The following is a 25,800-nucleotide window of genomic DNA, read 5'->3' on the forward strand; positions in this document are numbered from 1 at the left end:
CACAGTTCATGAGCGAGAATGTTACACAAGGTGTAGATACATATTTTGCTGTACTTCTTCATTTTACGCCCTCGCTTACACACGCGAGTAAGAGTGCTGACCCTCGATGCGAGCGAGCGATGTGACATAAACTGCTGGGTTGGAATAACCAGCGAGAGCGACGACCGTCGCTGATAGCTAAATACACACTCGCAAAAACTCGTCATGACAAAATAAAAAAAGGGAATCAAAATACATGCTCAGTATGCTGCATGCATGCATATATGCATGCTAGTATGTTCATTAGAACGCGAACATTCTGGTGCAAAATGTGATACGAATGTGTTTTCGTATCAAATGCGAACCATTCGTAATAATAACATGTGCGGTAGGAAATAAACCTATATAGCTTTACAAATATTTTTTCCAAAAAAAAAAATACAAAATTATGTTTTCAGTGAACGCAGCTAGTTTTCCTTTGTGCTATGCAAAATCTTCTCGAACCAGCAACTTGTCACCGGCACACTGTTTCTAACAATATCCAACAATCTGTGTTTAACAATTTAATTTGTAACTAACTAAGCTTTGAGTGCGGGAAAATTGCCAATCCTAGACCCAGGCCTGCATTTCACTGCTTCCGTTGTCTGGCATGTCCACTTGAGAAGAAAAGTTTGACGTAGAGTTTCTCCGTACCGCTCTGGAAAGCGGCAGCACAAAGAAGGACTGGAAACATTTAAAACCCATTAACAAAATCGATCGCCATTCTTCCCGAAGCATCCGGTACACAACATCAACAACCTGCACTGCAAAGTTAGTGTTTTACATCGAGGCAAAGAGAGGCCCAAGTGGTAACCGAACTAGATAGATACTACACCAGAAGGCAATTTAATTCAATTTCCAAAGGATGCCTTGTGAGTTAATGAAAATAAATTAAACCTCGAGGGTAGCTTTCATCTAGTGGTGATGAATTTGTGACTGCCCGAAAAAGCTGCCTAACAATGGGATGATGAAGCCAGCAGCTTTCATATTCCTAGTTGATCACCATCACCAAAGACATCATCGTATCATCGTCAGCATCATCATCATCATCATCTTCACTCTGTGCCATTTCCAGCCCAACAGCCACCGACTACCGACCGGCTGGTCCTTCTATTTCGCTGGATGAGTTTCTTTATCTCTCGGCAAAAATCTCAACAAAAGGGATGAAAACCGGTCGCCGTGGTTTGCCGTCCGGAGGCAGTGTCCATCCAGAGGACGAACGAGATGGGTTCATTCCGCTAAGCGTTAAAAAAGATGGAGATGTTTTTGCTCTTCGAATGTGCGTCCTGATAACACCCCGCTCCCTGTCCAACGCAACGCCAGCCGGCGGGTGGAGATGGGCCAGGAGATAATCTGTTCCGGATCTTGTGCGGTACCAGTCGACTAAGCCTGGATGCACATACCCAAGCTTAGTTAGAAGCTGCTGCTGCTTCTGCTGCAAGGTTCTCAGCATCAAAGCTGCAATCAGGTGTTGGCATTGGCTAAATAATGGGCCAAGAACATCTTTGTGTGGTATGACAGTGTATGAGTGCTACTTTTGTTCATCATCCGTAGGTACTCCGGATGATACTGAAGGTAAGCTGGAAACGGAAAGGCGGAACTTCACCTGGATAGTAGAATTGATTACAAAAAGGCTCATCTGGGGAAAACTATGGATACTACATTTGAGGCTGGGAATGATTCTAATCTAACGTCAGATTAGTTGCAAAAATATATGACAAAGTCGTATAGAAACTTTTTTGTAGAAATGAAGAAATTAAAGAAATTTACAATAAAATCTAGCGATCAAGTATTTAACTGATTATTATGGCTAGATTTTTTTAATCTTAAGTAAATATTGATTTGAGATAATCGCCGTCACCAGAATTTTTGTTCGATTTTAAGTAAATAGTAAACACTATTAACTTAAGTAAAATAGTAAACATTATAAAGGTGGTAGATGTTAGAAATCAGTCTAGTCCAGACAAATGGTTGGCTTCGACTTGAACAGCACGTAGGCAAATCATTTTTCTTGATAAGGATCGTAGTTTTATTTCGTCATTTTCCCTACGTAACTACGCTAAGGGTAATCCTACGTAAAATATTATTCATAATATCAATTCTATGAATACTACTACGTACCAGCTTTCAAAGTTAAATCAGCGAACCAAAAGTACTTGATGTGTAATCGCCGCGAAAAATTCAATTTTCATCTATAAATAAAAAGGATGGAAGAGATATAAAAGCTTTCCGCTTGTAAGCATAGCGTAGCTTTCCCGATGCTGTCGATAAACCACGCAAACCATGTAAGTAAAGCATAGTACCGTCTCCTCCCCAGCAGAGAAAGAGACGGTGTGCCAGCCAGGGTGTGCTCCATCACTCGCAGCAGAAGCAGCAGCAGCGCGTTGACAAGCCGGAAGAGATAGATGGTGTAGCAAACCCATTAAAACGGATTATTTTACAATAAAACTTTTCCATCTCGTTGTCTGCCGCACAGAGAAGAAAACTTAATTCCACAAGATCAAAGCCCGGCAGACAGAAGGATTGCCCTAATTCCGTTCACGACCCGGAACCGCATAATGTGGCTAAAGTGTGCCGTAGGATGGTTCACTTCTATATGGTGGAGTCAATGATAAATTTTCAACAATGACTCGTTAGCTCTTTCAAACTATGGTGGATTATGGTTTTCGGAAAATCACTGTTAAAAAAGTGTTTCCAATTAAAACTCAACCTTCTAAATTCTCGGTGAACCACCTCCGCAAGCACCGCTTTGTTGTTTGTAGCTACTACGGTACGACTTCCACTCACGAAAGAAGGTAAGATTTATGATGTTCAATTTATCATCCTCTTTGGCTTCGATACATTAGATTGCTCATTAATTATTTCGCGCACCCAGAAAAATTGATTCTCCGCACGATTTTCCGTCGTAGCAATTGATTCGCACGAATCACTGTAATGTTCTAGGTTATTTGCACTAATCACGTGACCTGAAGTGAAACCTTACGACAGAGAACTAACTAGGACAAGTTGTGCGATTTTCTCCCCCCCACTAAAACTGTTATTTTTATAAGTGTGCACCGAGGAACTTTCCCGTCGTCGATGTCACTGAGGACAATTTGCAGAAACGACGATTGATGGCAAAAGAACGAACCGAAAGCAGTAAGACAAACCTCAACAAAGAAAAAAAAACCGGAGTGGATTGTTCGGAGATAAGCCTTTACTTTAGGTCGATGTACGTCGATCCTTCCGGGAACCGTGCGGAACCGAGCGGAAGGGATGGTGCGCTTTTGTGGGGTGGTTTTCCGATGGCTAACCTTTTGATGACGCTGGGTTATTGTTGGCTGCTACACAGTACAATATTTTCACACGATGGCCTCGCCCACCACCACCATCACTACCACTCACCGAAGAGAGCAGGGTGGACAGCACAACTTTATGCACTAATGCGGATTATTCAAATTCAGCTTATCGGACAGCTTTAGAGGGGGTGTGCTTTTTATCAAACAAACTCCATTTGGATTATTTCGGTCTAATTGTTTGTGTTGTTCATCCGCCGGCCTCCAACATTTACTCGTTGGAACTCACCGTAATGATTGGCTATCTTGATAATCAAGGAGAATTTTTTGAATGGTTTAGTCGATCATTAATTCTGTACAAAACTGTTGTAGGTAATAAAACACCCCTCACTGTAATCAAAATTTGGTTGACTTAAGCCTGAACTAATCCACCTAACGGTGTAATCCGGCCTTTCTGCTGCAAAAATTATTACTTTTAATTTCTATGTATGGTTTTTGTACGAGTAATAGTGGTAGTACAATATTGGTCATGATTTTTTAGGATTTTGAAATATTTACCAATAGTAGTTATTTCATAATTACTCTCTAGAAATACGACTACGATTTGGTAAACTACAAATACCTTAAGAACTCATAATAACACTGACTTCTAATTGATGTAGTTTGAAAACCTAAATTCAAACCCCACTACTAGAACACCTTTAGTATCCATGTTTGAGTAAAAGTGACAAGGCCCGAACAAAATCTTTGCATTTATAACAGAACCACTATTATCAAAACATTACCACTATTATCAAAACATAGCACGTTTCTTAAATATCTTTTTTTTTATTAAAACGCCAAAATTTTTTGCCCAATACCAGTCAACGAGAAAGTTGAAGGAAAAACCCATTGAAATCTCTAACGGTAACTAGTACAATTAAATGAGATTGTAATCTTTCTAGTTGATTGCTAATTTATTTATTTATTATTATTATTTATTTTGCGTTCATTCATCGGACAAACAGTCTACATGAATACTTATAAACTAGGATATCACATAATAATTTGTTACACTGTCACGAAAAACGCTAGCACTCACATTGAAGTCAAACAAATGGTAACACTGGTTAAATAAAGAACACATCACTCGAATGGGCTCATTTTGTGCATAATCCGTTCTGTACTGCTGAAGTCTCGTGAAGTCCCGGCGTCGAAGGGGTCCTGGTACTGCATATATGTTTATTCTGGAGAGAATCCACGGCGCGTCGATTTCCCCCAACAACAGTTTGCCAACAAAGACCGTCCTCTGAACGTTTCTTCGCTTTTGGAGGGTATCCATTCCCAGAAGTCTACATCTTGCTTCGTACGGCGGTAGCTCATTTGGATTTCGCCAAGGAAGAAGTCCTAAAGCGTATCTGATGAATCTCGATTGAACTTTTTCAATTCTGTGGGTCCAAACGCTACGGAGGGACTCCAAACGATAGCTGCTGTTTCCAACACCGATCGAACTAAGCTGAAGTACAAGGCGCGCAGGCAGTATGGGTCGCGGAATTCAGCTGAGATATGGAAGATGAACCCGAGGTTCCGTCGAGATTTAACAACGATATGACTATAATGCTCCCGGAAGCTTAGTTCTGAGTCTATCAAAACCCCGAGGTCACGTACAACATTTGATCGTTGTATTTCTTCGTTTCCTATTCTATAACTACCTAGAATAGGGTTCTTTCTCCTCGTCAACGTGATTACAGAACATTTCGTCACACTAATAGTCATAAAATTGCGTTGGCACCAGTCGTGAAACTTGTCAACCCTTTTTTGCAACAATTGACAGTCTGCGAGAGCACTGATTGTCCAGAAAATTTTAAGATCGTCAGCATATAAAAGTTTGCAATCTCTCGGTAACACTTGGCAGACGTCATTAAAGAATACGATAAACAACAATGGTCCTAAACTGCTGCCTTGTGGGACACCCTTTAAGGTCGGTGTATATCGCGTCGACTTGAAGTCCTTGATTCATGGAGGTGAGGCACAGTGATGAGTACTGAACTAGGTTGGTAACGGTAGATCTACCAGGAAAGATTCCGTGTTGCTCCGGGGAAATGTAAGGCTTCGCAATTTTAAAAAGTTCTTTGTTTACCAATATATCAAAAAGTTTAGATGCGGCACATAAAGAGGTTACTCCACGGTAATTATCACCCGTTTTCAGCACCGGGAACATCACTGATTTGTTCCAGCATTCTGGGACAACTGCTTGTATAAGGGATAGATTAAAAATTGTTCTTAAAGGCACACAGAGAACATCGGCGCACTTTATTAAAATAATTGCAGGAATTCCGTCGGGTCCGGGCGAGGTTGAAGGCTTCATTTTTCTAAAACCAGCAATAATATCGGCATCATCAAATACACAACTTCTTATTGCCATTGTTCCAGTGGAGACATCTCTTAGCGCGTCTTCAATTTGTTGTTGGCTAAGCATTACATCGTCAAATACACTGCTGAAGCGTTTGGCAAACAAGTTGCAGATTTCTTGGGTAGAACTCGAAGAGTCAGTGTCCAAAAACATGGTTGACGGCAGACCACGTTCTTTCCGTTTCTCATTGTCAAAAGACCAAAAACGTTTGGGATGGTTTTTTAACGCATTTTCTGTACGCAGTATATACCGACCGTAGAGCGTTAGAAGATAAGATTTGCTTCACGGTTTGAAGGACGATTTTGCTTCAAACATCGAAGACGACTATTAGACCAAGGTGGTGACACTCGCGGTCGACGGTTCGGAACAAATCTCGAGAAGAGTTGTGCTCACCACAGATGCTTAATTGTCAATCTGAACCGGGCACGGTGACGAATGGAATGAATTTTTGATCGCAATGAGAACACCGCCTCCTCGTGTTCTTCCAGTCGCTTCCGGGTTGCGGTTTTTCCTGTATACGTTGTAGCTGTGACCGAATAGTTGCATCGAAGTAATTTCGTCGTTAAGCCAGGTTTCTGTTAAGATGGTGACGTCATACTCGTTGTCTATTATCGCGACAGAGAAATCGACGATTTTCGTTCTTAAACCTCTCACATTTTGGTAGTAAATACTGAGGGATTCTGCGCATGTCGAAGGAGTTTCGATGTTCTCACTCGAGGCTGGTGAAGTAGAATCAGTTGTGATATTTCGCAGGTTATAGCTATCAGTTTGTACCGCTGGAAGTTGAACACAGTCATGTTGACGTTGGAGTAGAGCGCGTAGCAACCTGAGTGCAGTGTAAAGGGTCACACAGAGACAAACTGTTACTACAATTATACTTGCCTGTGCAAGCATGATAGAAGACCTCCATTCTACCAACAATCACAGGACCGAGACGACTATGATGAGCGCTGGCTGCAAAAGGCGCGACTGGGTTGAGGTTCATGGAGGCTTCCAAAATGCTTTCTGCGGTGCGTCTCGATTTGATGTCGTTAAATGTCGAGTTAAAAGTTGCATTTATTTCCTGTTCCACTGCTAGTTGCTATACACTATAATCAATAGTGGCTTTCTTCTTGTTTTCAGACTTTGATACACGGGACATTTTTCACTCCATACTGCGTGGTCAGCGCAAGCAGAATCATCAGTTTTATGCTTATGGCAATTTGCGCATTTGAGAGACGTTGAGACAGTGCGTTTTACCGAGTGGCCACCAGCACACCGTGGACAAGTTTCAGTGCTTTCTTTGCATTCCGAGGCCTTATGGTTAAACCGCAACATTTGAAACACCTCAAAACATCCAGACCATCGAGCGCTCGACAGCTCTCCCAGTTGCACAATAGTTTCCCCATCTCCATTATTTTATGGTATGTCACTGCGTCCACTTCAAAAATTGCATTATACTTGCAATCCGTTTCATTAGTTGCAGCATAGCACTTACGCAATTTCAAATGGCTCAAATCATATAAAAAGTGGTTGTCTTGCAATAATGTTTCTCTTAACTTTTGTTCTTCCATTTTCTCACTAATTCCCAGCAATTTCACTGTAGGTTTTGGTGGTTCAGATGATACCATTGCTGCTATGTCATACAATCAGAGTCAACACGAATGCTGTCACAGTTGGAATAAAATCATTTGCATCTTCATATAAGAATGTGTTTGTCCTTCCCAAGTAACCATTCCAAGTTTTATTACGTTCGCATAGCGGTTTTCATGACCAATTTCATAAAACCGCTAATAAAACTATGAGCTCCACCAGAACTTTCTGATGACCGCTATAAAACTGTTTTCTGACCAAGTGGCCCACTCCTCAGAATGTTTTCATAACCGCTATAAGAATCAGGTTATAAACTCAAGTAGTCGTATCACGCTCTGCTAAAAGCAGCAATAAAACCGCTTAAGCTTTCGCTGCTTGACAGCCATCGCCATAATTTAAAAAAGCTTTTCGCTCTTTGCTTTTCGCTTTTCGCTTTTTGCTTTTCGCTTTTCGCTTTTCGCTTTTCTAGCAAACGCCCGGTAAGTTCGCTAGCTTTGACAACTTGAAAATATATCCGTGAGCAGAAAAGTTTTAGTTTTACTAACAGATCATTCTGAACGATTTGGTTTGTAGCGACCAGAATAAAATATCCCATAGAATATTTATTAAATTTTAAGCAATTTCTTTGGTTTGCACTATGTGCGCATTTAATTTCATCGTGCATTTTGATATGATAGGTCGATAAAATCAGCGCGCCGCTGAAATTTTGCAATTTTCGAAAACTGGTTGTTTTAACAAATTGAAAATATTCAGTTAGTCAATCTCAATTTCTAGCAAAATCATTTTAGTTGCTTCCTCTGACAGGAAAACCGATTGATAATAACCTTCTTTCTGCAAAATACTTTGCTTTGATGAATTTTTGTTTGCGGGCTAAACAAAATACTAGAATATGGTAATATGGCTTCGCATAAAAAAATGATTTTGGTGTTGAACTTTGGTATTCTTCATAATAGCTGCAAAAAACCTGTTTGGTTAGGGTGTTACCGTTTCAATAGCTCTATAAAACTAACAGATTTATTGCGGTTTGACAAGTAACCGCGTCAAGATCAATTTTGATTGGTGCGCCATTTTGTATTGCCACGCCACACTTATGGTAAGTTTATAAGAGCCCTGGTGCAGCCAACAATTTTTAACGTGGTAATATAAGCAACCACAATAAATTTGCTTTATTAGCAGTTTTATTATGGTTTTCTAGCTAGCTATAAGTGTGTTTGGACTTGTATCCTCTTGGTATTGCGCAATACCACAATAAATCCAGTGGTAATGATTAATACCGTAATAAAACCTTTATAAAATTCATGTAAAACCAAGTGGCTTTAGAATTGTTACTTGGGTTAAAAGGACGGTTTTTGGTAATTGATGAAACTGTTAAGAATTTACCCAGGCAGTTCCATCACATTTGGTTGCAGCGACTTATTTATGATAAATTTTAGTTCCAAATAGGTAGCTGTAACTCAATGTGATGAATGTGCGCTACTTGGGCAGTAGGCTTTCTTCTCAGTTTTCTTTGGCAACAGAAAAGAATGACTTGAATGTTCGGCAATACACTATCTAGGGCAATGGTAATCCCATTTAGAAGTTCGTTCAATTGTTTGCCGTTACGGATGGTCAGCTGTAAGTGACATGGGATTATTCTGACTTAACTTGCAGCAACGCGTTTAGCGTAGTTTCACTTTTAATTTACATTAAATTCATTGCGGAGATTCCACCTTTTTAGAGTCCCACGCGAAAATTATCGGCGTGGTTATTTTCCGCGTATCCCACATACGTTTGCAATTTGGCAATTGGAGCCACCAGTTTTTGGTCATTGCCTCCTCGCTGTACCCCTCGTTGTAAGTACAGGATAATTATTATTAAAATATAGATTTGCGTAGAACTCGTAAAATTGCTGCAAGACACAATACGTTTCCTGTAACTGACTATATACTGTATACCAATTTACCTCTTGTTATACGCCAAAGAAACAATCAATGAAAAGGTTCGGTGACTTAAGTAATGAAATTGCATAACTTAAAAAATGCGACAAACTAAAATTATGTTAAAAATGTGTTGGAATAAAATGAGGGCTACCTCTCCGCAGAGTCATCAGTTGCAGTTCAGAACGCAAAAAGCACCGAAATTTTGGTAAAAGCTTTGAAAAGAGAAATGAACGGTACGCAGTGTTAAAGCAAATCCACCGGACCGGTGTTTTGGATCGCATAACTGTTGGGGCTTCCCGGTTGACTCATTAGATCAAGTTATGCTGGTCTACAGTTTTCGCTAGATGATGTTTATCGTTTGCAGCGAAAAAAATCTACGCTGAACGCGTTTGTGCAAGCGCATCCTACTATTTTCTAGTTATTTTGGACGCTGAAGTTTTGAAACTGGCAGGCATCCTGCCCGTGACAACATAAAACACTCCATGGCATTTGCAGCTAGCCATCTGCAACGGCAAATAATTGAAAACATTTCTAAGTAAAATTATCATTGCCCAAGGTGCATTTTAGAACATTCAAACTGATCTGTTGTCAAAGAAAGAAAAAACGGGAATACCCTAAATTCAATAGTTCAACAGTCAATTAACAAACCGTTCTTTTCAGAACCAACATATATGCCGTCACCTCGAAAGGAACCGATGTTGACATAGACGGATTGTACGAGAAGTTGGAGTGCGAATACCATGGTTGCCCAAGACATGAAAACCATCATCCGGAACTATAATGTTTAGGCTGATCCGGAGGTGGAATTTAAACCGGTAATGGAATGGTTAAGCGCATACCCGCAAACGAACGATAACGGTAAAACTTGTCGACTCCGCTGCCTCCAAGAACATGACCATACATAGTACCTTTTTCTAGCATAACCTCTACAATCGATACACCTGGAGATCATCCAACCAGACAGAATCACAAATCGACCACGTTCTGATAGATGGTCGACACTTTTTGGACATTATCGACGTCAGAACACAGGGTGAGCTGGATGAAGCCTCTCTTGAGAACTATCATAATGCCGTAAAAACAGTCAAGAACAGCGTAGCGGGAACGTCCTAGGCCTTGTAGCACCGAATCTACGTAGCAAATGGTTTGACAAGGACCGACTGCAAATATTGGATGAGAAGAACGTAGCGCTGCGACAAATGCTGCATGGAGCCTCCCGTCAGAATGTGAAGCGATACAAACTAAAGCGGAAACAGCAACCCCGACTCTTCCAGAAAAAGAAGCGCCATCAGGAGGAAAAGGCTCACAAAGGCTTATCAGGTATGGAGCCTAAATCCCAAAACGGTCATTGGCTTTATTAACCATGTAGTACCGAATTGGGGCACAGGATTACAACTATCCCGCTCCCGTGAGAATTCTGGATGGATTGTTGGACCCATTCGGATTTCTCAGGGAACTTCGACAAGGAGATCTTTTCTGCCCGCTATTCAACATTGCGCTTGATGATGTTATAAGACGAACAGCGATCGAAATATGGGGCACGATTTGCAATAAATCCAATCAATTTATCTGCTTTGCTGAACGTGGATGCTGTCAGCAGGACATTTGAGGTGGTGGAAGATCAGTACACCAGACTAAAACTACTATTTAGGTGCATTTTCCTAGGTTTACTGGCTAGCAGGGATTATCCCTTAGTTAAGTCCGAACGAGTGGCAGTGAGTAAGGACAACTTGTTCCCAACGTTTGTGCAGGTTGAAGACCGTGAATATTTTCGGCCGAGTATGACATTCAGCCATTCGTGATTCGGTCATTAGATATATTATGTCATTTCTTATTTCGGCCATTCGCAGGTAATCCGTAAAAACACCCCTTTCCTTCAACCAATCTTATCGTTTGAACATTGAATCAGACGCATTTGATGGGTGAACCGATAAAGAAAAGTGAGCGACCTCCCTATTCACTTCATTGCATCCATAAACAGTAAAAATTTATTTTTAACTGATGTCTTGCATGAAAACAGGGCTGACGTCGCACAAAGTTGACGATGAACAAAACCCTAATCAGACCAGTCCTCTACGGATATGACAATGTAATTCTGCTTACGAAAGATACATGCGCCCTTACCGCATTTGAACGCACGATGTTGCAGACTATTTTCGGTGAAGTAAAAATGAAAAATGGAGATTGACACCTGACGAAAGTTGAAAGCTTGCGGTGGGCCGGCCGCGTTACAAGGATGCCGGATGACTGTGCAGTAAAATCTGTTACCTTCAAGAACACCATCGGCTCTAGAAACAGAAGCCAACGTGCTAGAAGACTCGAGCAGGTTGGAGCTGGTTTGCGAGTATCGAGGCGGTCAATGACGGCGAGTAGACCATTATATTTTCGAGTACTCCGAAAATATAATACAGTTTGAAAACAAACACAGATGAAGCCTGCAAGCCCTAAGTAGGGATGCCGCTATTGCCAGATATTTGACACGCATAAATTTGGGACCAACCAATTATTTTAGTTCCTGTGAAGTCCGGTTCTACTAATGTTCCTGAAATTTAAAGTACTCCATAAACTGTTTTTGTTACGCAAAAGATTGGACAAAGAAAATAAAATGCTCCGGGGAAAATGAAAGGGTCCCAAATTTATGCATGCACAAATATCTGGCATTGCGGCATTGCTGGCCCTAAGCGAATCTATCAATATAAAATAAAACAGGAGTCCCCCGAATAAGGCGATCGGTGGTGGTGTAAGCCCGACATGATATCTCAGTTGTCTACTATCCAATAAAGTTCATTTTTGGCAATTGACTAGGTTATGATTAATGGACAACTAAGAACTCAACATGGGCGTACACCACCATCCACAGCCTTTTTCGAGAGACTGCTGTAGTATATTTTTTTTATTGTTATTTAATGTGGTTTTAACCAATTGGTCATTCACCAGACTGCTGTAGTAGAATTTAGTCCAAAATACTTTTGATTTTTCTTTCTTTAACTTTAATAAAACAGAAGCTTACTCACTCTTCTATCTGCAGTCCATAAACAAGCACCTCTCTTTAGTAACTTGATTTGATTTATCGACATGCGAATAGAAACTAGATTAATAGTATCCAATTTATTTTTGACGTCACACTTCTATCTGAAAAATATATGAACAAACATTTCATTCAAATTGCAGATATTGCAGCTAGATTTGAACATAGCTAGGAAAATATTGCTACAAACTCATCAACATACATCCCCGTGTTGAAATCAGCTGCTACACTACACCAGGTACCAGTTTGCGTGCGGTTTATCCATAATCAATCTTGACAGTTGTTCAACACGAACATGTTTCTAGGCGGATAGCGTTGACACGCAAATTGGCTAAAACGGCCCTATAAATTTCCCCCACGTCGCCCGATTCGGGTGAATTCATAGTTGGAAAATTAAACAATAATGTCTCACTTGAAGTTGACGATTTTGCCGCTGGCCGTACTGGTTCTGTTCCTGCAGGAACTCGTTCAGGTTGCCTTTCGAATTAACTTCCACATTTTCACGCACCCTTCTACTGTTGTATCACTCACTACTGGCAGGCTAAGTATGTTTTAGACGTCAACGCCTATTTTGAGGACTGTGAAAACGGAATACCGCTACCGGCGGTGAACATCGATGAGCTTGAATCGTTGGAAAATGAAGAAGGAAATTCGGTACTAAACGGAAAAATAGTTTTCAATGAAGAATACAAGGCACCTATCGAGGTGAGCATAAGTGCCGATACCGTGCAGGGTTCAAACAGTGTAATAAATCGTCTTTACATTTACTTTTTGTACAGTTGAGGGTCTACTCGGAACGTTTGAAGCAGGGCTCGTGGACGACGGGCGAGATTAGCCGAAATGTGGACAATATATGCCCGCTACTGAAGGTAGATAGCGAACCGTGGTACGTGCTTAGCAGTTTAATGTCCGATTGTCCTTTTAAAGCCGGTGTAAGTTTTCGCTTATGTTAACACTTGAACTTTAACGCGGAATTTAATCCGCACTAATAATGATCGCGCTGGGATAAGGAAAAAAACAATGTATAAATGATCTCATTCACAGCAAGTAGAACATTTTGACCATGCCGTTCTCGGGGATTTGGGTTTGGACATCCCGGAACCGTTTGCCGGAGACTGGCGGTTGTACACGGAAATCATCAGCGACAGGAACAATGAAAAGGTGGTTGAGTGCACGCGAATATCATTCGCGGTGAAGGAAATTTGACTTGAATGAAGCAGGAATTGTATGCTGAAAGTTTCCACAATCGGAGTAAATATATTCGCGGAAAACCGCTTACTGCATGAAGCATTAAGAATATATGTCTTGAAAGACTTACTTTAATGATACAGGAAATATAATATTGGTTATTTATTTCAAGAGTTTTTCTTTCATATAACCTCATGTCGTTTTGAACTGACATTTTATACAATTTTGTACACAGGCGTTTAACCATATAAAATCTTTATTATAAACGCCGCTTTAAAACATTAGATTTATAAGCCAGTCTTTGATTTCCTCATTCATGAGTAAATATCATAGTTTTTGCCGGCAATTATCGAAGCTCTCAACATACACGTTTTTTTGCAGAAGACCGCAAATCTCTTGGACCTTTACTTGCTGAGTTATCGCGTATTCAAGCTTTAATTTTCATAGCTTCACAAACCCATGGGGTAAAATGGGGCAAGCGGATTTATGAAATCAGAGCTTCATCTTAAAGCTTAAGTCGAGTACTATAAACTTATATGGGTTCCGCTTGTCCTTCCTTACAAAGTTATCGCTTTTGGCTCGTGAAGTAAGGAAAAATAAAGCTTAAATAAGCGGTAACTTTGTAAGGAAAGGTCATGGCGATTTGCAACCTTCTGCAAAAACATGTGTTTTGAGTCTTTCAATAATCTCCTAGAACCATACACTCTTGTAAAGTGCAACCAACATACGCTAAATATGAAAACTTATTTTTAATGAATTTCCCAAGAAAATCCTCTACAGCTCTGCACTCGATAGAGATAGAAATGTTATTTCTTTAGCAAAGTTGTTTATGTTTATATTTTCTATAACTTTTTCGAAGAAACCATGTGTCTATCTACTAACACAAAAAAGATGAACGTGTATCGAGCCTTTCGCGAACGTGAAACGCATAAAACGTATGTTTGCCGTACTCTCATTTGGGTGGTTGGGGACAAGCGGAACCCATACAAGTTTGTAGGACTCGACTTAGGCTTTAAGATGAAGCGCTGATTTCATAAATCTGCTTGCCCCATTTTACCCCATGGGCTTGTGAAGCTATGGAAATTTAAAGCTTGAGTATGCGTTTACTCAGCAAGTAAAGGTCCAAGAGATTTGTAGTCTTCTACAAAAACGTGTATTTTAAGTAATTCAATAATTGCTTAGAACATTGTATACTTGTAAAATGCAACTAACAAAAGCTACGTATAGAAAACCAATTTTTAAAGAAGTTTTGAAGAATATGCCCTATAGTTCAGCACTCGATAAAGATAGAAATTTTACTTCTTCTGCAAAGTTGCTTGTCTTTACAATATTTAGAACTTTGCAGAAGAAACTATGTCTATATTTCCTAACACAAAAAAGTTATTTTATTATTTCCATTATAGTAAGCGATGACTAACTTTTGACAGTTTTAGATTAAGGGGGATATTCATACGAACAAAAGTGCTGAAGCCCATAGATGATAAAATGAAAACAAGAGACACTAGGAAAAAAGTTCCACTTTTCGCCCTTTTGGATTACTGTGCATTTTCGTGTTGTGGTAGGATGGAGGCTTTCTCTACCAGTAACAGGGCGAAAGAACTTTTCGCGTCCGACCTGTGCATCTATATCCCCGATGATAGGGCACTCTCCATATATACTTTCGAGAAAATCATAGAACTTCTCCTTCACGTCATCGGGTTGACCGTTCGTCAGTGCGTATATATTGATCAGTTAGCAGTAGTTAAAGAATTTGTTAATCCTCCACACGCATAGACGGTCATTAATATTCCTTCATTTGTTTTTCATGAATACGAATCCGACTCCATGCAAAGCCATGGGTTTATACCGTCTTTAGACATTACCCTTCTTTATCGGCAGACTTCGCAGTCGGCTGTTAGAGTACAGGAAAATTACGAGGCCAGTGCAATGATCCTACTGACTCTATCTAGCAAACACCGCTTAGCCGTGATTCGAACCATCGAAATCCATACTCTATACTCTGCTTTATTGCCGCCACTGTTGTAGGTGGGATTCTTGAATATCGTTCCCGCGTGTGCGAATATGTTAAACTGGAGGGACCAAATTGGATAAGGTTGCGGCGGTAGTTTAATTGCAAAAACACTTTGGTACCACCCGAGAGAGTGCGGGTTGGCGTTCCATCTGTCACTGAACGACCAAATATATTATTGGTCCTCATATCGAAATTACCCAGTTTCATTCAGTGCATCATTCTTCGCATCAGACACCCCTTCAATTTAAAAAAAAAAATTTATTATGGTTTTATTGCTAGCTATAAGTATTTTCTGACTCGTATCACCTTGGAACTGGATAATACCATTGTAAAGCCAGAGCTAATAATTAATACCGCAATAATGAATGATGAAACATTTGTAAAAATGGACTTTGGACAAATCCCGGGTCGAAAATATTACCTTGCTAAACGTAAGGGAGATATTCAGGGTAAGTACGAATTCGTCTTCGCAGTTAAATGATTTGGCTAGGCATCTACAGTTGTGAAATGAAAACAAAGGTTTTCATTATAGGAGTAACTACGAATAGACACTTTCCTAAGGAGAAATGTTTGCAGTAGATATTTTTGCTAAAAATTAGATCACACGAAGGTCTTGTAAAGTTCTGGCTTGACTTAGCCAGCTAAGTCGTTACAGCCGGAATGTCACAGAATCGTTTATGCATTAAAGGGCTGCGCACAATTAATACTTTATGGTAGCGTTGGAGTTTACGGCTGGTTATCCGTTTGATCCGTTTTGTACTAAATTTAAAAACGGACGCAAAACGAAAAGTGAACACACAATCAATCCGTTCGATGACACCAGAAAAGCAGCATTACCATATCAGCAGATTTCGCTTAGATTTAGTGAAATTTATTAATGAATTATTCCTACAGGTCAAACATGAAACCATTTAAATGTATATACTGGCCTAATATGCCTGTCATCATATGTTCAACTCTCGGCTGGGCGGTCAATCGGGAGTCACTAGGATTGTTGTATTAACCTCGTAATTGCCCTGTACGCTAATAACTTGCTGTGAAGTCTGTCGGTAAACAAGGGTCCAGTCTCAAAGGAATTTATATCCAAGGCTTTGCTTTGTTTATCGAATGATACCATCTAAATTCTAGATGTTTTCCTCAAAAACGAAGTGAGTTTTTGTTATTTTACTTGATGACTTTACCTCTATACCTCTACCTTTAGTCAAACAGCGTGAATCGAATTTTTTATTTCTGACTGGCTGATTGCTCGATCTTACTCGGGGCCCCTTTGTCTCTTAGTAACCACTGACGAACTGACAGGACACATAGAAGAAAATCCTTTAAAAACCATCTTCCTACACATTTTGCTTGCACACTAGCACCCTCTGTTATGCATGTTGCGATGTAGCTTGCATTTGCAGGGTTTTATGCTGCAGGGTTTTTACATTTGTATGGTTTTATACTGAAAACTCGAAGCAACACTCGCGCGCCGCGCTGTGGCCATGTTGCTAAACCAGCTTTTTTGAAAAATGAGTGATTTTTGATTGGTCGAAAGGAATTAACGCGAGTGTCTCGTCTGTTTGTATGTGTTGTAACGAAAATTGTCATAATGCAAGAAACAAAACGCTTTCCTTGTCTACTTCCTTTGTCAGTTTCCTTCATGTTATCCCCCAGCCACTTGTAAATCTGTCTTCTTGTCGGTAATCCGTATGAATCGACAAATAGTCTTTTTTATGTTTTTGAACCTTCCCCTTGTTAATGGCCACCGTATTCCATCTTTCAGAAATCCAGCCACTTGCCATAACTGCTTTCTTCCCCTGTTAGGGATCTCCCTATAGTAAACCCCCAGTGCTGATTCCCTTCTGTCAAGAAACATGTGTGCCAAGTTTGATGAAGAACCGTCCAGGCGTTTCGGAGTTAGGGCTTCCCCCCTTGTCAACCCCTTCAGTTTTGATTCACTTATGTCAAGGAACATATGTGCCAAGTTGGATGAAGAACCGTCCAGGCATTTCGAAGCCAGGGGCTCCCCCTGTTTTAAACCCCCCACCCCCCCTTTTGTCAACCCCTTCAATTCTGACTCCTTTCTGTCAAGGAACATGTGTGCCAAGTTTTAAGGAAGAACCGTCCAGGCGCTTCGGAGTTTGGGCCTCCCCCCTGTTATGAACCCCTCTCCCTTTCGTCAATCCCTTCGGTTCGGATTTTCTCAGGTCAACGAATATGTGTGCCAAGTTTGATGAAGAACCATCCAGGCGTCTTGGAGTTAGGGCCTCCCCCTGTTAAGAACTCCTCCCCCTCTCTTGTCAACCCCTTCAGTTTTGATTCCCTTATGTCAAGAAACATAAGTGCCAAGTTTGATGAAGAACCGTCCAGGCGTTTTGAAGTTATGGGCTCCTCTGTGTTATGATCCCCTCTTTTGTCAATCCCTTCAGTTCTGCTTCTCTTATGTCAACGAACATGTATGCCAAGCATGATGCTGAACCATCCAGGTGTTCCGGAGTTAGGGCCTCCTCCTGTTAAGAACCCCCCCTCTCTTGTCAATTCCTTCAGTTCTGATTCCCTTATGTCAAGGTATATGTCTGCCAAATTTGGTGGGGAACGGTCAAGGCATTCTGGAGTTATGGTGGAACATACAAACATACAAACAAATATACAGTATGCTCACGCTCACTTTTATATATGTAAATAAAAACAGTTTTATCCAACATCTACCGTGATATATTTATATACTATATTTAGATAAATCTATCATTTTTTATTATTTTGATAAAAAAAAACATGATTTTCATCATTTCGTTTTTTTCGTTTCATGAATCCCCACGAACAGCAAAAGAAACGGCAGCACTTTTGCTGCAATGTTACACGCAAGACTTGACACGTTTCAAATCTTGCGGGTGACTTTGCGGTAAATGTTGCGTTAGTACAGTTTAGTACTCAGCCGCAAAGTCAATTCGGACACATTGTGGGTTGTTTCATATGATTCCATGTATTTAAAGTAGCTGTCAATATGCCGCTAACGCAAACGTACGTATTCTGCGCCGGCCTTAAAGCTCCAAAGTGTACGATCTACAAATGGATCTACGAATCCAATGTATGCTATGATATTTTTTGAGCAATGATTCGAAACACATCAATAGAAAGCTGTTACCTTGCTACTATTGGACTGTGAACAACGAGTTTGCAAAACATAAATAGCCAGTGGTTGATATCTTTTCGCCTCCGCTGGCGCTGAGTTTATGCTTTCTTGTAAGGCAGAAGCAGAAGTTAGTTCGTTTATGTGCTCCAAAATTCCTTTTAGGTTATAGGATCAGAAAATTCAGTTGGAATTGTATCATTTAAAAATTTAAAGAGTGGAATTCATAATTTGATGTAGCATGGACTTCGACCTAATAATTCTCAAATTTTAAATCTTTATACCATATCTATAGAAAGGCCCGTAATATCAACATTAAGGAAATTTATCTGAGACACAGGCCCTTCTACTTTTTTTATTTGCATTTTTTGTCAGATACTCTGGATGATTTTCCGATAGCTACACACACATTCAACGCTTCATAGCTTTGCGTAACGTCGCTGACCGGTCTTATAACCGAACCCTGTTCGAACAGATATCACCTAATAACTATAGGTAAGCTGTCAGATGATATATGTTGCTTGTGTAAATTTGCAGTCGAGACCTCGGAGATCATACTATGTCAATGCAGTGCAATTCAGCGAAACTGCAGATTCTTGGAAAGAGCGTCCTTACACTCAACAAGATAAAGTAATGAAGTTCATTACCCAAGCAACCATGTGAGTTTTATTGTACTCTTATGGTGGTTTTCATGACCAATTTTGGTCTTAAATGCCATCATAAGAGTGTAATAACACCCAAATTGTTACTTGGGTAAGGAAGTCATTGGGGGGAAATCCGAAATCATAGGGCGACCAACACTTACAGTCAGAGGTGGCATAAACCGCAGCGCAGACCAAAAGACACACATTCTTAAACAACACAACACTCGCCAAGCGGTGTGTGTTCGCCCACAAATTCCCTTCAGTGTCTCTGTTGCTAAACACGCTCTTTCGTGTTTTACGCGTTTTACGGCAGTCGCAAACGCAGAGTGATAAATTTGCTGCGTGCTTTACCACACCAAGAGCCGCACTCTGCGCGGCTGGATTGTACACCCTGCGCTGGGTCAGTTGAAGTCGTGTGATTGAAAAAAACATTTTTACTGTTGCGGTGCCTGATCCGTACTAACTTAACATAGACCATATTAGTTGTTCAGTACAGCGTGTATTTTCACTTTTAAAAGGGCAGAAAATTTGTAAATACAAAACAATTTTTTTGCGCAATTCCGCACGGAGTGGCAAAGGGCAGCACCAAGTGCTGTTTGTCACTCACTGGGCGATTTTCACCGAGTGCTGTCGTTCGCTCCCACTCCGCTTTCGCTCGTACGCTGTGTGCATATTAGCTGTAGAGGTGTGTTGCCGAATCGCTCTGTGCGACAGGGCATAATATTGGAACATTGGGCGCATAGTGTGAGCGAATGACAGCCCTGCTTACAGTCATAGCGATGGAACGAACTGATTATGCATAAGTAGCAAATAGGAGTATATCATAATAGATCTAACAAATGGTCGCAATAATTCAAGGCTCTCATAGATAACGGTTTCGGGGTTCTAGCAAGAAGCAGGAAGCTACTCTTGAAAATCTGGATCAAGGACGCCTGACGACCGAATTTATCACGGAACACACTAGGTGAAACTCTCGTCCATCAGCATCCTCGCGCATGGGTGGAGCATGGGAACGTCTCATTCCCACAGTCGAGCAAAATCTCAACAAGTTACTGTCGAACCACCCGTTCGACTACGAAGTCCTGGAAAACGTACCGATGGAAGTGGAAAGTATTAATTAATTAATTCGCAACCACTGGCCAGTGCTCGACCACTGACCCTTGCTCTCCCCAAACGACTTTTTGCTAGATTCGTCTAATGGATTGAAAGCGTAGGTACTCCCTGACGATAATCCTACGATGCATGGAAATTGTTGGCGGCTCTCCCAAACTTTAACTTTTGAAGACAATGGATACGTAACCCGATTAGCCTCCCAGATGTCCTCGAGGTACTATGCTGGTCTAACAAACCGGTCGTCTTATGTCGAACATCTCAGCTGGGAGAGGCTGTTAGAGTCAATAGGATCGTAGTGCTAGCCCCGCAATTGTCCTGTACTCTAACAGCTGGCTGTGAAGTCAGTCAAGTTAAAACAGACGCTGGAGGCGACTATTGACGTATTCCGAAAGGAGTGTTGGAAGTATAAACGAATTTTTAGTAGGAAATTTATTCAATTTACACACATTCTGGTTTGACCCAATTTTGATCGTAAAACCCGATAGTTATAATTGAAATTCCCCTAGGCGAGGGCAAACAGTAATAGTAATATGGTGTAGTTGGTTAAACAATACACTCGACTAGAGATTGAAAGCTGTGAGTTCGACTCTCACCTTCGCTGAACTTATATTTTTGGCCCAATATTAAAAATTTTTCAGTTTGCCTGAATCTTCATTTTTCGCATGTAGCATTTATTCTTCCCCAACGTAATAGTAAAAGTGCTAAGTAATATTATAATTATCATAAAATTGTGTAGAATATGTAACGAATTCAGTGCTATCAATCATTCATTGTTGCCGCAGCAAAAAGTAAAATTGAAAGTTCATTAGTAGAGGGAAGCGGGAAGAAGATTTAGTATTTCGTTCGAAATGTGAACTCTAAACACTTCCAACAAGTCTACATTTAGTTCAAACAAAAGTTCACGTGTAAGACCCCATAGCAGATTGTAAGAAAACTGTATCCTAATCGTTTTTGCAAACTAACAACGTTTTACGCTGTCGAACACGGAAAGGAAATGGTGCTGAAAAGTCACCGAATTGTAAAGACTGTTGATAATGTCGGCACATAGTGCTGCTCTTTTGAGCATAGAAAACGTAACACAGCGCACTGTCAGCAACGTATTTGCCTAGCATGTTCACTGTTCATGTTCAACTATTCTCCTTGTGAAGCTAGTCGTTTGGTGGCGAAAGTCGAAGAAAACTGCACTGGGACCGTGTTTACACGAATTGGCAAAATCACAGAGCAAAATGCCCAAGAAAAACTGACGAAACTGCATATGTCAATAATGATTTTTTCATGTTTTATTTTGTGATGCAAAGTCGCATACAATGTGGCAGTGTTAACATATTTGGTCCTGCCTTTCTATCGATATTCTCGAGATAAAAATCCAGTCGTGTTGTTTTCAAAGCTGTTTTCATGTGTTCTAAAATCCTTTTTCTTTGCTTTCACTTAATACAAGTTGCTAGTATGATTTTTGGCCGTTGCTTTTAGTTTGGCAGTTGTATCTTCATTGAATTGTTAGTATTTATTTATACTAGTTTAGGGAACTTTTTCAGTAATTTAATAAAATAAAATAAATAAAAGTTTTGTAGTAAAATTTCATTGTTATATGGTTGCAGCAATGTAGAATTTTTAGAAGCACCCTGTTTCCGAAATATTTATATGTTTTTAATGTATCCACAGTATGAAACGTATCTTATTTCGGATTGAGGTGCCAGATGCCATCAAAAATACTGAAGGACTCAACTTTTTGTCTGCTTGGTGTTGTAAATGGATGAACACATTCAACCGGAGATTGAGAGCCGTGAGTTCAAGCACCAACTTCGGTCAATATATTTAGCCTTGATTATCAAGATTTTACAGTTGTCTAATTTTAAATTTCTCACATTAAGCATTTACTCTTTCTAAAGAAAAGTGAAAGAGTTTGACTGCGTATCGATAGACAAAAAAAACTTCGAGGGTCTCATCTGTACCTGTTATTTCATACAAACACTTCCTCCAGTTGTTTGTATTCATCGTGTACCACATTAGGCTATTGAACACTATCCCTCAGTGAAAGTATCATAATTCAGTATACTATGGAAAACAGACAGTTCTGAAGAAATTTGCTTTTTGATGATAAACGAAGGTGATAGATTGGTAGCAGAGTTTTCTTTCAACATGAAAGCGTTGTTTTTTTCGAAATTCAAAACAAGTTTTATCCTATACAAACACTATTTTCCTGACGGATACACCGCCGAACATCTTTGCAGCTGCCACTGTGCACTAGTACTGGGATAACTAATCCTCGCATTGCATACGAAGGGAACATTTCTCCATCCAACCTGGGAAACTTGACACACCAGCAGGTAAAGGTGTCTTGTGCTGTGCAGTGAAAGACAGATACATTGTGCAGATGCAGAGAGCCGTGTGCCGCTCGGGTGCGGCTTATTTGCAAATGCAGACAATTCAGTAGATGTGACAGATGACTAATTTCATTGAGTATACACTTGATGCAGTGTCTGGAAGAGAATTTATGGCATGACAAGCTTTTACTGGTAGCGGTCTTGGTTGGAGGTGAGGTTTTCGGATTGCATTGTCACACCTTGTGCAGAAGCTTATGCTGCAACTCACTGAAATCAACCTCCTACAGTGTTCTGATTTCTGATATCCTATTCAAAGCTTCAAACGTAACCCAAACAACCACGACAGTAAAGGTAAGTAAAGATCTTACAAAGGAACTTAATATTGGTAGGATGGACACAACAGGAAGGATCATTTGTTGTCTCATCAAAGCAGTAGTTTCAGAAAGACTGTTCACATATTTGTTCATATCGTTGGTGGTCAGAATGGAAATGCACTATCACATACTTTGTTGAAAAGTTTCAAAGTATTATAGGATATATTACTGTGGTGAATCTAAATTTGAGCTTCAAAGCAGCAGAGGATTTCATCTTCTGTACTTCAAAAAGGTCCATAATCTCAAGCTTTAATACAGAATGCTTCCAAAAAGAATTCGCCAATAAAGATCTTTATATGTAATTTTCGTTTAATAGAAGAAATTAAAATTCGATCAATTTCCTTGCACTTACGACTATGTTCAAGTTTTAATGTAATGAGTTAACACACCAACATGTTATACCAATTTCATTACTTTAGACGAACAAACTTATTTTATAACTCATTAGTTATCATTCTTGTAAATTCAAATCTTCTCGTATAAGTTTAGCCTCATTATACTAGCTACATAAATACGAACAGAGATCCCAAAATCCCAGTCCAGAAAGGGGCGATAACTTGAACAATATTTCTGTTAACCCGTAACCACTTTCAGCGCTGTGCCTGATTTACAACAAAACTCTTTGAAGCCACTGCTTATCTACTACCAGAACGTGCGGGGGACTCCAAAGCAAAATCGATATCTTTCTCATCACTAAACCTAACTTGACGCTTCATTCGCTATAGTTGTTCGGAAGTGCATTTCCGCCTTCTAATGTGATCGTAGTCGGCAGTACAGCAGAAGGTCTTGTGGCTGCGATATGTTGATTGTCATCATTAGTCAATCTCTCTTTGAGCAGTAGTGTGAGGAATTTACCACCTAGTGGTAAGGATAACGTAAGTGAACTATTTTTAACTACCGCCTTGCTACTCTGCGTTGCTATTCGGTGATTACAACCAATCCGGCTTGGTTTGAAATGTGCCGCAACCTTGATTATCAACATTAGGGTAGACGCACCAGTAGTAGTGGTAGTACCAGTAGTGCTCGAAACTTGAATTATTCCATTATTGTGGCAAATTTTGGTACAAGTTTGATAAGTATCGAACTACCAGTAACAGTATTATTTGATAAGTATCAAACTTGTGCCAAAATCTGCAAAAATAATGGAATAATTCGAGTTTCCACCACTACTGGTACTACCACCTCCAATGGTGCGTCTACCCTAACACATTTCTGTGGCGCGTGCATTTTTAATGGATTTCATAAATAAATAATTTAAATAATATCAGCGTCGAAAACAATTTGCTGTCAACGCTGGGCCAGCATACGACAGCTCAAGTAACATTTTAGTTTTACCACAGACAAACAGACGAGACACTCGCGTTAGTTCCATCGTCCAATAAAAAACCACTCATTTTTCAATAAAGCATGTTTCGTAACATGGCTACACCGCGGCGCGCGAGTGTTGCTTCGAGTTTTCAGTATAAAACCATTCAAATGTAAAAACCCTACAGCATAAAACCCTGCAAATGCAAGCTACTCCGCGACATGCATAAAAGAGGGTGCTAGTGTGCAAGCAAAATGTGTAGGACTATGATTTTTAAAGGATTTTCTTCTATGTGTCATGTCAGTTTGTCAGTGGTTTTACTGTACTCTTATTATTTCGAATATATTCGTATTAGTTCGAATCTCGGCTAAGCGGTGCTTGCTAGTTAGAGTCAGTAGGATTGTTGCACCGGCCCCGTAATTTTCCTGTACTGTAATAGCCGGCTGCGAAGTCTGTCGATAAAGAAGGGTAATGTCTAAAGACGGTATAAATCCATGGCTTTGCTTTGTACTCTTATTATGGCATTTATGACCTTGCTTGGCAACAGTCCTTCAACAGTTAGCTAGGTATATAGATAATTTCATGATGACGTCAGTTTAACCGTCAAATAACACCACTGGGTGGTTTGTTTATATTGTCAAATCCAGCAGTTTCGATTTGAGTTTTTGTGAAAAAAGACTGTTTCGATTGCTTTATAATACATGTAAAGCACTTTTCCTTAACCGTTATGTGTGCGACAGGGTACCCGGGTACCTTTTCAGTTTTAAAATAGTTATAACTCATTCAATTTAAAACATACGACATTGAAATTTTGCGACATCGTAAAACTCGTTGATCTTAAGTAATTGAGGTTTTTTTGGTGCATATCCATAAAGGGGTTTAGCAATGAGAGTCACTTGAATTTTTTTATTACGTAGGAGGGCGACAAGGGTACCCGGGTACCCATGATTTGCTATCTTCATAACTTTAGTTATGTTGAACCGATTTGGATGAAACCGGTGGCATTTGATTCGTACATTTATCTAGTTTTGATTAGATAAAACGTTTGGCCATCAAATGACAAGTAGTTCCCGGGAATCGGTAATTCCGGAGCAACATCCGGTAAAACGTGGGAAGCCGCATGTTTTGAAAGAATATCAGCTTTCAGTAAACCTATTAGCTTTGAACTTGACACTGTGGACCCTTTTTTCATCTAATTATATAAATTGGTGACTTTAGATCGCATTGGCCAGTCCAGAATTTGGTTCCTGTAGGGATACAGATGGCGAGTTGGGTGCCTAATCCAATATTAGAATTGGTTTAGCGGATCTTTTAGATGTTTGGAACTGAAATGGTCAGTTTAGTACTGATTGATAATTTCGGAACTGGTTCCAAATGTATAACGGATGGTTCTACGTTTTGAACGGTTCTGATAATGCTAAGCATTATCTTGAATCCTGCGGCATCATCTGTGACCCCGTAGAAACCATTTTCGAAATAACCAATCAAAATACATCGAAATGTAAAAAATATCACCTACCGAACTAA

At 40.0% G+C, this 25,800-nt stretch overlaps 1 protein-coding gene across 1 annotated transcript; it reads left to right on the plus strand.

Moving 5' to 3' along the window:
• Nucleotides 1-12,607: 12,607 nt before the first annotated feature.
• LOC128739598 (uncharacterized) lies at nucleotides 12,608-13,410 on the plus strand. The gene is made up of 4 exons (XM_053835094.1): nucleotides 12,608-12,676; nucleotides 12,745-12,909; nucleotides 12,984-13,136; nucleotides 13,249-13,410. Exons 1-4 carry the CDS (start codon nucleotides 12,608-12,610, stop codon nucleotides 13,408-13,410), a joined length of 549 nt encoding a protein of 182 aa, XP_053691069.1.
• Nucleotides 13,411-25,800: the final 12,390 nt, after the last annotated feature.

Source organism: Sabethes cyaneus, chromosome 3 (assembly GCF_943734655.1).
Source record: "Sabethes cyaneus chromosome 3, idSabCyanKW18_F2, whole genome shotgun sequence".
NCBI classification, from domain to species: domain Eukaryota; kingdom Metazoa; phylum Arthropoda; class Insecta; order Diptera; family Culicidae; genus Sabethes; species Sabethes cyaneus.